We start from the raw sequence: 14,681 nt of genomic DNA on the forward strand, positions 1-14,681 counted from the left end.
GGCAGAGAGCTGCGTTCCTCTAATACAAACCTACTAGCAGTACCTTTTGCTCGCTCTAAGCGATCTCAGGCAAAACTGTTCTCAGTTCTACTACCTCAGTGGAGGAACAAACTTCCAGAAGCAACAAGACTAGCATCATCTCTCTCAACCTTCAAGAAAGAGGTAAAAACTCTTCTCTTTCAGGACTTTTTACTGCGCTGATGCCCCAGATCAGGTTAGGCAGCAAGTTAGGCTATGCAATGTGTGTGTACGTTTGTGTATGTCTTTGTCAAAAAAAAAACAAAAAAAAAAACTCACAAACCCAAGCTTACTTTTCTGTATATTTCCTGTGCATCGTGTATTTGCAGGTGTATTTGCAGTCCCTATGTCCTCTATTGTAAGTCGCTTTGGATAAAAGCGTCTGCCAAATGTAATGTAATGTAATGTAATGTAATTTTGCCAGCTGTTCGTACTCATGTTTTGATCATGAGAGCTGATTAAAACCGCCGTCTGTAATCAAAAGGGATGATCGTGAAAAACACGATCTTATCATCAAGTCGCTTTTCTCAGTTTAACGACATTTCGTTCTGTGAATTAAACCGATTCGCCGAAAGGGAATCGGAAATAAACACTCCGGTGACTTGTCCTTTTTGATAGACGTGCTAAGCTACGTGTCTCACGGTGTCGGGGGGGGGGGGGGGGGGTTTCTAACCTGCAAGGGCTCATGGTCGGGTCGAGAACAGCCAGCCTCCACAGAACCACCATTTCATCGCACATGCTGGCACAAGCGTGGGCCGCCACCTCCGACTGGCCATTGCTGCGTCCTGTGTGGCCGCTGGCGCTGCTGTGGGACGCCGAGGTGCGAACGCTGTACCACCAGCTGATGATCTGGAAAGACGCGCGGGACGTTACTGCTGAACACGCTGCCGAAAGGCCGCTGGACGTTATGAAAATATATTTACTCCTTTCGAAGCGGTTTGGCGTTGGTTGATTTCGAGTTGAAAGTTGACGAAGGAAACAGAAGATATGATCGCTTTGCTTCAAGAGAGGAAACCCTGCGGCTTTTATTTGCATTCCTAGCAAATAAAGCTTAAAACTTTTATCAATAATACTGCTTGATATTGTAAAAATATGATTTCTGCAGTTCAATTTATCCAGAAGTAGTGAATGGAAATATGCCCGCTGCTGTGTCACTCTTCCAGTAGGATATGCAATCCTGTTAATGTCACTGAAATTTGAACGCGTGAAGCCGGAGTTAGAGCAGCGACACGACTAGATGAGCCTTAAAATGGGAAAATGAAAATATAAGAGGTTAATTCCTCGCAAAGAGACCCGACGTCTAGCAATAGGTGGAAAAAAAAATGGGTGATTTTTTTTTATTTTTTTTATATTACCTGAATTAAATGTACTATTTTCACACATTGAGTCTCTGCAAAAAAATTAATCTAATATTACGGATGCCCAAATGCACAAAAATAGCAAAACTACGTCAGCATAAATGGTGAACACAGAAGATGTCAAAGAGACGCCGCTAAGTTTTGAAATAACTGACACGACTCCTTCAAAACTGTGAATCTAAACGGATGATAACATGTTTGATCATGATAGAGTATATAATATATATTTGTAATGATCAAAAATGCCTTTTCAGATGGATCCGGATGCCAGTCAGGATCTGCAGGCCACCGGTGTCAATTGGTAGGCGGGCGGCGTTGCGCACGTTGCACGGGAGACACTTGATACCATTTAAATTGGGTGTGTTTGTCAAATGATTGTCAAATTGGGTTCTCTGCAGACAGTCAAGGCTTATTGAAAATTACAAGGCACATCAGTCAATCCCTTGGTGAAAAGCCCAGACTTTGTCAAACAGCAATATGGATTTGATTTAGTTGAGCACTTAGTATGGATACAAGTGAATACGCCCGTTGCGTATCATAAATAACATTTACAACTCACTGAAATCTGCCAAAATATTAATTCCAACCCATGTATCTCTACAAGCCTGAGTGGGAAAACAAAGTTAAATCACGTCCATATGTCGTTTTCAAATAGCGGCGTGGAAAACGTTCGTAAATTTGACCGCGATGGAGTTTGCACCTGTTCATAGGTGAGGCACTGCTCCGTCAGGATCTCCAGCAGCGGCGCGGCGTTGCTGTCTCTTCTCTTGAACATCTCCCTGACGATGGACAGAAGGTTCCAGATCCCCTCGGGCTCCCGGCCTCTGAGAGGTCGCAGCAGACACGCCCACTCGGCGGCGGCCGGCGGCTCCGTGGACGACAGGTACATCGAGTTGACGTCGCTGCGGAGCAGAGCCGGGAATATAACATCCAAGTTATACAAGCAACCACAGATCTGGAAATATGATGCTTAGAGCGACATTTATCAAAGAAACGACTTCACTCTCACAAATATTTATGACTGTCCCTCGACACTTGCATTTTTAATTTGGTTAATTCAAGGTCTCTATTGTCAGTCCACTCTGAGAGAATCGAAGGAAATTTGTTTTCCATAAGCTGTGTACAACAGTGGTCTCCAACCCCCGGGGCGCGGACCGGTACCGGTCCGTGGATCAATTGGTACCGGGACGCCCAAGAAATAATCAATTATTTCCGTTGGATTTACTATTTGAGTCTGGGATCTCTCTGTGACATCTCGTTCACTCGAGCGCCAAAAATGTAGCCCACAAACTAGCAAAAGGAGTAAAAAACGGACGGAAAGTGTCTTTTCGAAGGGGAAAAGGTCTTGTGAAGAGCCGACAACTTCCGAGAAAAAGAGAGATTTTAACAGACATTAACAGGAGTTCTGAAAATGTGGAATTATCGTAACAGGTGGTTCCCACAGACCGAGCCGCTCTGCATAACATGCGCCAAAGAGGAATGGAGCCTTCATGAAACTCATGTTATGTTGTTGGCGCGATGTTACGAGGAAGCCGCTAATAAAGTTGCATACGAGTGCATGGTGGATTCACGTTTATTATTATCGTCGCAATATAAACAATCTACGTGTCGCCGTCCGCGGAGATAAAAACGTTGGGGACCGCTGGGGTACAACATATCCATAGTGGACGGAGAATAGAAAAACACAGGAAATGACACAAAATGAGCATAGTTGATAAATTATAAAGGTGCTCTGCGCGTACAACTCAAAGTGTATCAGATGATGCGCAGAGTTTAAATTGTGGAAACACATCATAAATAGTCGTAAAATGTATCCCTTCAGTTGAACTGAAGGGCAGAGACCAGGTCTATGTGACAAAATGAAACTGACAAAAGTTAAAAGATAAACAAAAGTCCTAACACCGAGCCATGAATTAAAGCCAGGGTGCAATAAAAATGTTCGACAGCTCCGACTCGAGTTTAACGCCGCTCGCTCCAGCCTCCACTTCAGGCGGCAGGCTGGGAGTCACCTGAAAACAACAGGCGAGGGCCCGCAGAACTTGTGCAGTGTCTTCTTGATGTTGTCGCTGAGCGTCGACTCATCCAGGTACCAGGTGCTCTGGTCTGAGGCCGAGGGGCCGGCCGTGGGGTCTGAGAACGCAAACGTCCAAATGCACAAATCAATAATCTATCCAACAATGAGTCTGGCTGATATTCGGGTCGGCTCCGAGTCAAAAGGCTGGGATTTAAAATGACCGTTCAGGCTCAGTTACCTGGAGCTCCACAGACAGTGTTGATGGCAGTGGACTGAGAGGACAGCAGTTCATCCAGCAGCCGCTGCGCTGTGGGGAGAATCTGGACAAACAAAACACACTCAGTGCTGCTGAACCTGCTCAACAAGTTCTATGACGTGAAAAAATCAGGGGAGATGCATTTTTTTTGGACAAAGAGGAGAAAAAAAAAAAAACACACATACAAGCAGCGTTTTAAAGTGGTCTTCCGAGAAATCGGTTACTTCTGTCTCACTGTGGTTTGAGTGTGAATGGAATGCATAAAAAAATTCAAAGTATATGTCGAGTTATGTGCATTTAATATCAACAGCGGTGGATGAAATTGTGTCCTGGAGCTGACTCTTGCTGGTTGAGTACCTGCTGGGGCAGTTCACTGATGAGGTACTGGGCAAACTTTTGGAGCTGGTCCCTCTGCAGCCTGGACAGAGACTCTGACACCGGCGCTCTCAGACACACTGCCGAAGCCTGTTTAACAGGGGATGATCAATAATTAAATTGGTTCACTTAAAGCAAGGGTGTCAAGCTCATACGGCCACATTTGATGTCAAGGGGGACGGACCAGTTCAATCATTACCGAGAAGTAACAGTAAATCCAAACGTTTCCTTTGTTTTAGGGTAAGGGAGGTAAACAGGTAAATTATAAAAATCTTTATATGTAATGAACTGATCTTCTAAAAAATACACGACCAATTAATATTACAAATGAATATTAAAAAAGAATGGATGAAATTACAACCTAAAAATATTGTTGAGTTAAAAGAGAAAATTTGCCACTACAATTTATGAGAAAATGTATTAACAATACATTTTCTAATAAATTGCAAGTATTAGAGGATATATAACGTTTACAAGCCTATTCTGGCTATTAAATCAGTCTTTTTAATTTTGCCTGTTTATTTATGCTATCGTTTTTGTGTTTTATTTTTTATAGAAATTAGAAAAGATCGTTTTAACAACGTCACTAGACGTTTTTCTTCATCAAAAAATCATTTTGTTTTCAAATTTTGAAGCAAAAAAAAAAAAAAAAACATTGCAAAATTACTTTTTCATTTTTTCCTTGCCCATTTTTTTTGTTTTTTTTTAACCCACCGTATAAAACCCCCAGGCGCATGTTAGAAATGCGTGTTGATTTCAGGCAGGGGGCCGCAAAATATCATTCCGAGGGCCACAATTGGCCCGCGGGCCGCGATCTGAGACCCCTGACTTAAAGGATAACTAAAGCAGAGCTGCTTTCACTCAAACCTGGTGCGTCTTGTGGTCCCTTGGGGTTTTAAGACTCACATTGTGGATCCTGAAGAGGCAGAGCGCCACCACGTGCGCACACCACTTGGCGCCGGCTCCACAGGTGCAGCTGCAGGACGTGATGCGGCAGCGATCAAACATGACCGCCACGTTGTAGGCTCCTTTCGACTGACCCGACTGACTGGACACGACCGTCGCGCTAAGATGGAATCCTGGTGAAAAATGCAACTCGTCAAAAATAAAACCTGGTTTTGGTTGGTTGTGGTTTTCGAGTTTGAATCATATTCATGGCACAGTTGTCAAAATAAATTAAAAAAACAAACAAACAAGGTGTTGGTGACAAGGTTCTTTGTAATACCTTAAAAGATGCAATGAGAATAAACAGAATTTCTTTTATGTTTGCATTCACATGCATGATTCGTCTCACCTTGAAAATAAAAACCTCTCCCTACGACACAAAGCAACCCCACCTACCGATCTGCAGAGGGTCTTTGACGGCCCGGATTCGGTACAGCTGTTCCCCACGCTGAAATTCATCCGGACTGCCGTTCGCCAGGCAGGAATACAACCTGCAAAATGAGAAGGTAGATATCGAGGAAAGAGGGTGATGAAGAGAACATCTGAACAGACAAATGATGGGAATCTAATGACCAAACTATCAAACGTGCTTAAGAAAGTCAAGAACCTTTCTGTTTTCCAGATTAATGAAGCTACAAGTCGCATCACTTATTTTACCTTATTCTTTCGTATAACTTCTTCACTTTTGCAAAGTAAAGACTGTTAAAAAAAAACTCAATTTAAGACAAGCTTTACAATAGAACTCGAAGGTAATTAAAAAAAAACAAAAAAAAAAACACAAAGAAATCCGTTATCAAATATCCAAGAACTGGCATAACAAGATAATATAACTTTTTAGTCCATGCTGGCAATTCTTCCTGAAACGGTCAATCGATCACTTCCCCAGAGTGTTAAACACATATTCGACTGCTAAAGCGTTTGGATGGAAGTGAAAAGATAAGCGTTCTACATTCAGAGGGAACAGGGGACATTTGTCTGCTGCAAAACCTAAATCTATCCAAAACATAAAATTGAAGCTGATATTTCTAACTTTCAAAATATATCGACATTGAAAGAACAACAGCAAAGTCTGCTTTTGGAGTTTTTGGTGCAGGATGCATAACATCAACCTTTTCAAAATGTCCGGTAGATTGGGTAAGTTTGTAAAAAAAAGCCGGAGCTTACCTGATGTCCTCCTCATTTTCTGGGAAGCTCCAGTAGGCAATGCGGAGCTGCAGCTGCTCCGGTACCGGGGGGTAGACCTTCTCAACCACCTCGAACGGGATGTGGAAGGCGACCTGCTTGGCTGACAGTTCCACCAGTGGAATCACCTGGCCGTCTGGGGGAAGAGCAAAGAGACGTCTGATTGGAAGCCGCAGGTTTCGGCCGCCCCTGGAGCTCGACCAGAAAAAAAAGGACAGGGACTCATTCTTCAGCTTGACATCGTCCAAGTCAACTCACCACCAGGTGGGGATCAATTGATCTCATGACAAAACACAGCCTAGGTTCCTCCCAATCACGCCCATTCGGGTCTCACTGCCATTGCCCAAATGAGCATTGAAGTCCCCATGCAGAACAAGGGAGTTCCTGGCAGGGTGGCTCTGTGGCCCCCCTCCCCTCCCCAGACTACGGGTGGGTACTCTGAGCTTCCATTCAGTGCACAGACACAAACAACAGTCAGAACCCATCCCCCTACCTGAAGGCGGAGGGAGGCTACCCTCTCAACCACTGGGTTTAACCCCGGCAAGCAGGCACAGAGCCGAGGAAGGGGGGGCAACAAGTACGACGGGAGGCGGCCCAAAAGTGGAAGAGTCCAAGCCTCTCGAGGAGACTGTTTCCGATGCGTGGAGGCAAGACGGACTAGATCTAGTTAGAAGCTCTTTGCCTTGCACACCAGCTCAGGGTCCTTCCCCACCAGAGACAAGATGTTCCAGTTCCCTAAAGTCAGCTCTTGAATCCAATCGTCAGACCGTAAAGGCCCCCACTTTTGGCCCCAATGAACCCGACCCTCTTGGCCCCTCCTATGGACGGGGAGCCCATTGAAAGAGAGACCAACGTTGTCTCCTTGGCCTCCTTGCCGATGCTTCTCAACTTTCTGTTTGCATCAGGATAAGGTGGTGGCGAGAGGAGGGGCGTCTAGACACAAAACTATACTGCTCAAAAAATAAAGGGAACACTTGAACAACACAATGTAACTCCAAGTCAATCCCACTTGTGTGAAATCATAGTGTCCACTCAGGAAGCAACACGGATTCATTTTGACTTGTTTTAAGGACATTACATCAAAGTTGGATCAGCCTGGAGTTTGTTTTTACACTTTAATTTTGAGTGTGATTCCTAATCCAGACCTCCATGGGTTGATACAATTGATTTCCATTGATCATTTTTGTGTGATTTTGTTGTCAGCACACTCAACTGTGTAAAGAGCAAAGTACTTCATAAGAATATTTCATTCATTTAGATCTAGGATGTGTTTTTTAAGTGTTCCCTTTATTTTTTTGAGCAGTGTATATTACTGTTCAATTCCGTAAATCGTAAGCCGGTGCAGAACTGCCTGCTTCAACATGTATTACGACGACGGAGGTTCATACAGATCGATCTACTTATTGGTTTATCTACGATCCTGTTGTCGAAACAAAGGCTGCTGATTTTTTGTCAAAAATTCTCTCCCAGAGATAAACAAGTTCCCTGCACAATACTGCGATGTAAAGCAGCCGATCACTGAGGCTCGCATGGCGCCGGTGAAACTCATATTCAGATTATTTCAGTGTAATGAAGTAAAGTGAGTGCAGATCTTTGTGTAAATATACCTGCAGACCATAAGATAGCTACTCATGAGCCTGTAAATAAAAAGCTAGTTGTTCTTCTTTTTGTGGCTTGTCAAAAAATCTCAGATTCTGCTTTAGGTATCTGATTATTATCAAATCAAACTTAGTAGGTGTGGGTAGTCAAAAAAGATCATTTCCTGATCATAATGGTCATCTTTTTAATTGTAAGAAATTGTGTATTTGAGAAATATGAATCAATCAATTAACTTTTGGAATGATTAATTAATCACCAACTGTCAATAGACCCATGTTTGGAGACTATATCGAGATCCAATTGAAAAGGCCATGTTGCACGATCCGATATTGTTTGTACAATTTGGATTTCTGACACACAAATACAGACAGTGTCAGCGTCAAAGGTACATTTCACAGCAAAAATAGAGAATGAAAAACAATTCAAGATTATTTGGGGGGGAAGAAATGGATAGTAATTAAGTTTCTCATGAATATGAATTTAACTAAAATAGATAAAATAACATTCAATTGAAACTTTGCTATTGTGATAAACTTCAGATCGGGCTTCAAGCAAAGTTACACGATTATTCATTCATCAGTTACTTCTGCTCATATGTTTGATAAGCTAAATTAAAGTAAAATAAAACACTCAAACATGATAAGAAATATAAACACCAAGTTAGTTATTATTGGCAAATTAGGAAAACTAGCAAGCAACATCAGATAGGATACTACTGAATATGTTAACTTTGGCTTCTAAACTGCAACACAAAGTTGCAATCAGAGTGTAAAACATATTTTCGTGTCCTTTCTGTGTCAGTGTACAGCGATCCCTCGCTGTAACGCGGTTTACTTTCCACGGTTTCGCTACTTCACGGATTTGCATGGTGCATTGTGTTCTGCATTCTGATTGGCTAAAAAGTCACTCCGCTTCTTCTCTACCTGTGCGTCAATAACGTCGCAGTTTAATATGTACACGTACGTAAAACAGCTTGACAAATTTACATGACGTACGTGTAAATTCTCTTGCAATTTCGAGTTTCTCTAAAACCCATAATGTTGACAAAACGCTCTGGAGCGACAAAAGCACCTTGCAGGGCCCAAAAGGCAGCGGAAAATGCTATCTATCGCAGATAAAGTTAAACTTCTGGACATGCTAAGGGAAGGTAAAAGCTATGCGGCTGTAGGTCGGCATTACTGAATTAATCCATAAAGAAGGAATAAAAGAACATAAGGACGACAGCAGCAATAAGTTTTAATAAGGATGCAAAAAGGGTTGCAACTGTCCGCAACAAGACCATGGTAAGGATGGAGTTTGCATTAGCTCTGTGGATTAATGACTGCAGGAAAAAAAAACATTACGTAGGATACAAACGTTATCTGCACAAAAGCGAAACAAATGATTGAGCTTGTAAAATGGTTTGTTCTTTCTTTTCAATGTATAATAGAGTATTTAATTGTATAATAATTGTAAAAAGAAATAAAGGTTTCTACTTCACGGATTTTGCCTATCACGGGTTCTTTTTGGAACGTAACCCCCTGCTAAAAACAAGGGTATACTGTACTGAAAATAAGGCGGTGCAGATCTGTTTTCCATATCTGCAGTGGACAAGGTAACACCAGCGTCTTGTAGCACAGGCACAAAGACTCTGATAAACCCTCTTGCACTATCTGGCCTGCACTTATGCATTGCTGGTACACAAAAAGTCGAGTAACTGGGGCCAGGCATGTCTCCCTGAAGCCGATTACGTATGTGAGGGAAATGGGGGGGAAAGGGAAAACATTTAACACATTAACAAATAACTAATGAGATTTACACACAATCTGGCAACCTTGTCCACCAGTGCGGGGGTCTGCTCAGGAAAGGGATCGGGGGAGGAGAAATTGGCATCTTTTTAAATCGCAAGAAATGTGTGTTTTTGAGAAAGAGGAGTAGTGAAGAGCTACGGTCACAAGAAAAAAATGTTGCTCTTTCATTGAGGCTGAATGTTAAATGCTGGGGAAACATAACGTTGTTCTTCTCAGTAACCTCTGGCCTTCTAATCAGCTTCATCTATCGTGCTTGGAAAAAAAAAAAAAAAAACTAGTGTGTGTGTGTGTGTGCGTGCTGAACACTGACACTGAAGTCTTATTTAGTCTGCCAGGGAGATCGGGAAAAGTAATGCGTCTCAGATTACAAGCCTAATTTCTATGCCAATACTTGGCTGCCATTTGCCATATATGGAGGTGAGCAATGCCTTCATATAATGCCATCATTGTAGCGAAGGATCAGGGGCTCCTGGTTAGCGGCCATGAGAAACTCATCAAGACAAACAGTTTGCATCACTTAAATGTTACGGAGAAATAGCTCATCTAATAGAGCGACAGAGCAGCAAATAAGCACAAGCTCACCGCAGTCGGATCTCTGAAATATAAGTGAAGTGTGTTTCATAGATAAATTTGACAAAGTGTCGTCTTTGTCTTTCATAGGCCTGATCCTGCAAAAAAAAAAAAAAAAAAAAAAAAAAAAAAAAATCTATATCTTTAAACACATGAAAACAACAACACAGAAGGACATGCAAATATAGTATGGAAAGTCACATTCTACCAATACAATGATTGCAACTCGTGAAAAAAACATGCAGACATTCAGATATTGTACTCCATGTCCTTGAAGACTTGTGTTGCTTGAACTCTGATTAAATCATTATATTTTGCGACTCCTTTAGACTTTCAAAATGATTTCAGACAAAACAAATCAAACCAGGGTAGTTAGAAAGGGTAATTTCATCGGTTTGGACTGTTGGAAAATAGATCCAACGTTCTAAAGTTGCTTCGTTGTCAATGAACGTCTTTGGAGAACAAACTTTTTCAGCCACGCTTGCTTTCTCACAGATTAGTGACGAGATGCATTTGTTACATTGCCGAGCTCTTGAGGGATCCACTGTTCCTAATAAACATATGGGCTCAATACCACACATAGATACCGGTGTCCCTGGCAACAGCAATAGATGACCCATACCGTGAACGGTGCATAAAAAAAAAAACACTGGAATATTTGTGTTTGAACATCCCAAATCTATGCGTACAGAATTATGTGTTCTTTTGTTGTTTGTTGAAAATGAAATATTAATGATAACCAACTTGAAAATCTGCTTTCTCAAGGCAAGATTGTCCAGCTTTGCTTATTTCTGAAACAAAGGTCACCAGTAATTCAGCCATCTGCAGCGCTTAGGTCCCTAATGTCCCTCCAGACAGCAGGTCCACGTGCACTGAGCCAACTCGTAACAGACGGCAGTCATTCTGTTGTGGAAAATACACACATTCTTCATGCACAGCTTGGCATTTTTGGAGGAAATGGGATGAATTAATGGGTTCTCAACGCGACTAGCGGTGTAATTTTTATCAAAATTGGATCCAATGAAGTCAGAAGTTCAATGAGCCGCATTTACAATACACTCATTTCTCACCATAATTCAGCTCAACAATGCTTTCCAGTCTAATTCTGTTGGTATTATCAATTATTATCATCATCTCTCAACGTTATAAGCAATAGATATGTAACCGCTCTGGTCTAAAGTTCTCAGTCATTGCGGTAAAGGTACTTGTTGCAATATCCTGCAGTATCCTGTCAGATAGTAGGCTTTAGTTATTCAAGTTGAGGACTGAAAAGCCTTTCTGAGGAAGAAGCAAAATGTCTTCAAAAAATAACAAGGTCCTTTGCAACAAGATTTTACAATATCCATATTTTTTTTCTTTTCTAAACCTGATTCTTGATATACAAGAAAATTACTTGGTCACCCACAACCCTAAATGGCAAAAACCATGTTGCTGGTTGGTAAAGGTTACAATCACCCCAGGAAATGTCAGCTAACATGGCCATCAAACTGTTGAGGTGTGTGTGTGTTCACACTTTGTCTACACGGTTCGGTGACGTTACAACTCGACAATATAATCAAATTGTATTAATACTTGATTTTTTTTTTTTTTCCGTTGCTTTGAAAGCGGAATACAAGGTTGTTACAAATCCAAATTACTGCAACGGCTCGATGACGTGAGATTTCACTGCTTCTGTTAAAAAGGAAAATTACTACACCTCAATTGTGGTTGAAAAAGGTCACCCTCAGAAAAAGGTACCCATTTGTTATTAAAAAAAAAATATATATATATATATATATATATATATATATATATGTATGCAAAAAAAATAAATAAATAACAGTCGATATCAATGGACAGTTCAGATAAGTCGTTAAAATTCCACTGCATTGATGCTGATTTAACTTGTGTTTAGTTTTGATTGTTTTTATAGTATTTCTATTGTTGATTCGAATTGAACACATGATTAGTGACTTATTATAACTTCTCCTCCCGTCAGTAAGAGTGCGCACAGAAATATTCATCTGATGTGTCTATAGAGCGATACAAAGGACATTGCAGTGGTAGTACACAGTAAATATATCTCGAATTGTATTTAGACCTGCTATTTAATATGGATCCTGTGGGGATTAGATGATACTAGCATCAATTACAATTTGGAATTTAGAATACTTTATTAATCCCTTGTGGGAAATTGTTCTCTGCATTTTACCCATCATTGATGAACCGTGTCCCTCCTCACACCTGAGCCACATCGTCCCTATGATGTGGTGTTTGGTTTTGTGAAAGAATTGATTTGAATTAATTTTTTCATACGATTTAATTTTTGGAATGATTAATTAATCACCAACTGTCAATAGACCAGTGTTCTGAGAATATATTGAGATCCAATTAAAAAGGCCACATAGATCAGATTCAGTTTGTACTATTTGGATTTCTGACATATACATCCAGGCTGTTAGATTTTTTTTATTTTGAAGAAGAAAATGATTTTAAGTTTTTCATGAATATCATTTAAAATAGAAAAAAATACAGCAAAAACTGTATTATCTGACAAATTTCAAATCTGAATAATATCCCACTAAACTTTGCTAATGTGATAAACCTCAGTTCAGGCTTCAAGCTAGGTTACACGACTATTCAGTGAATTTATTAGTTACTTCTGCTAATGTGTTTGATAAGCTAAATTAACCTAAAAATAAAACAGTAAAACATCATAGGAAATATAAATACCATGTTAGTTATTGGCAAATTAGGAAAACTAGCAAGCAACATCAGATAGTATACAACTGAATATGTTAACTTTAGCTTCTCAACTGCAAAACTCGAAGGGTGCTCAAAACCCAGCTGACACACAAAGTTGCAATCAGAGTGTAAAACACCAAAACTAATTTGAAGACGTGACAAAGTATTTTCATGTCCTTTCGGTGTCAGTGTTCTGAAAATAAGGCGGTACAGATCTGTTTTCCATATCTGCAGTGGACAAGGTAACACCAGCGTCTTGTAGCACAGGCACAAAGACTCTGATAAACACTCTTGCACTATCTGGCCTGCACTTATGCATTGCTGGTGCACAAAAAGTCGAGCAACTGGGGCCAGAAATATCTCAGGGAAAAACTTTTAAAAAAAAAACAAATAACTTATGTGGGTTACACACAATCTGGCAACCTTGTCCACCAGTGCGGGGGTCTGCTCAGGAAAGGGATCGGGGGAGGAGAATTTGGCTCGGCCGGGCAAAGTAAAAGACACGTGATAGTAACCTTCTTTTTCACGCACAGTTTCAAATGAAATTCCGTTGTCACTTTAACCGGGATGTGTACGTGTGCTGTAAGTCATTCGGGATTTATGATCAACTAAACCAAATCACGCCATTAAACAAATGAAAGAAGAACAATCCCAACAGCATCTAATATAAGCATTGATTAATGTTTCTCATAAGTTTAACACTAATAACATAACGGCGAACCAAGAAAAGCGTGTGAGTAACTTACATGTGACCGAACAGTAGTGTGAGTTGGGGGTCGACTGTCCTGCAGGAATTTCTAAAAGAAACCGTCTGGTCTACAAACCGCTAAAAAGAACTTTAGGACATTGTTTAGGACATTGTTTTGATTGCTTCCAATCAAAACAATGACTGATTATTAGGCAGTTGGACACTAAACCCTGGCAAATATTAAACACTGTGTCAAATGCTGGTTAAGTGTCAACAAACCAAAGAAGGCCAACTGCATCTCATCAAAACTCACCAGGAAGAAGTTTCTTTTTCTTGAGAAAGACCATTGCTATTTACTCCCACAGAGCTGATTGTCTCCTTCCAGGTAAATGTACCAAGCTAACCTTTTGTTTACAAAAAAAAAAATCAAATATTGGTTTAACACTTCTAGTTGGTGTTAGTGTGTAATACATTTACAAGCACAAGTCTTTTATTTATTTTGCTACTTGGCGGAACCTGGGCGACAAACAAGAGATCTTCATGAGTCCAAAAACACGAAAGCAAGAAACTTAATCCCTTTCCACAAAGCGGACCTGCAATTTAATTGAAAAGCAGGACACGAAACTATCAATAAACAAAAAACGCTGACTGTGAACCTGGCTCGGAGATGCTACAGAAGATAAAATTGGCATATTTTTACTTTTTTTTCCTGGCCTTCTCACACACACACACAAGCGAGTAATGGTCATCGTGCTACTTTCATAACGTGAAACAGAGCATTGGTCAATGACAAGGAATCTTGACACAAACATTGAAGATCATACAAAATGCATGACCTTGTGACCTTGTGCGTTTCCTTGAATGTTGCGCAAGTCATACACGAGTGTTTTGGAAAGAACAAGAAACTTCATTCACTTTCACATCCCCAATAAGCACCTCAGGGTCATTAACAGAGCAATGAATCTACCGTTAACAAATTTTACAATGAAGTTACACACCTACAGCCGCCCCGACCCCGACGAGAACACAATAATAGCTACAGCTAGTGGTTCAGATGGTCTTGCTGCTCAATGTGCCGACAAACTGAACTTCTATGCGGCGCAACACTTTGAATCCGGGTCGTAAATGCCATAAGTGGAAGACAATGCAACACTAAGTCCAA

At 40.8% G+C, this 14,681-nt stretch overlaps 1 protein-coding gene across 2 annotated transcripts in view; it reads right to left on the reverse strand.

Annotated features, from left to right (window-relative positions):
- The window catches only part of zswim8 (zinc finger, SWIM-type containing 8), a 42,598-nt gene that overhangs the window by 24,498 nt on the left and 3,419 nt on the right, over window positions 1-14,681 (reverse strand). For both annotated transcript variants that reach the window (XM_086164174.1, XM_086164167.1), the window contains exons 2-9: window positions 6,131-6,284; window positions 5,363-5,457; window positions 4,928-5,100; window positions 4,004-4,111; window positions 3,629-3,710; window positions 3,386-3,506; window positions 2,077-2,278; window positions 692-867 (exon numbers count right to left, since the gene is read on the reverse strand). In XM_086164174.1, coding sequence (XP_086020300.1) covers window positions 692-867; window positions 2,077-2,278; window positions 3,386-3,506; window positions 3,629-3,710; window positions 4,004-4,111; window positions 4,928-5,100; window positions 5,363-5,457; window positions 6,131-6,284 — 1,111 coding nt within the window. The remainder of the gene's footprint in view (window positions 1-691; window positions 868-2,076; window positions 2,279-3,385; window positions 3,507-3,628; window positions 3,711-4,003; window positions 4,112-4,927; window positions 5,101-5,362; window positions 5,458-6,130; window positions 6,285-14,681) is intronic.

The sequence above is a fragment of the Fistularia commersonii genome, chromosome 2 (genome assembly GCF_037954325.1).
Source record: "Fistularia commersonii isolate RoL2024-O1a breed Wild chromosome 2, RoL_Fcom_v1.0, whole genome shotgun sequence".
Taxonomy (NCBI): Eukaryota; Metazoa; Chordata; class Actinopteri; order Syngnathiformes; family Fistulariidae; genus Fistularia; species Fistularia commersonii.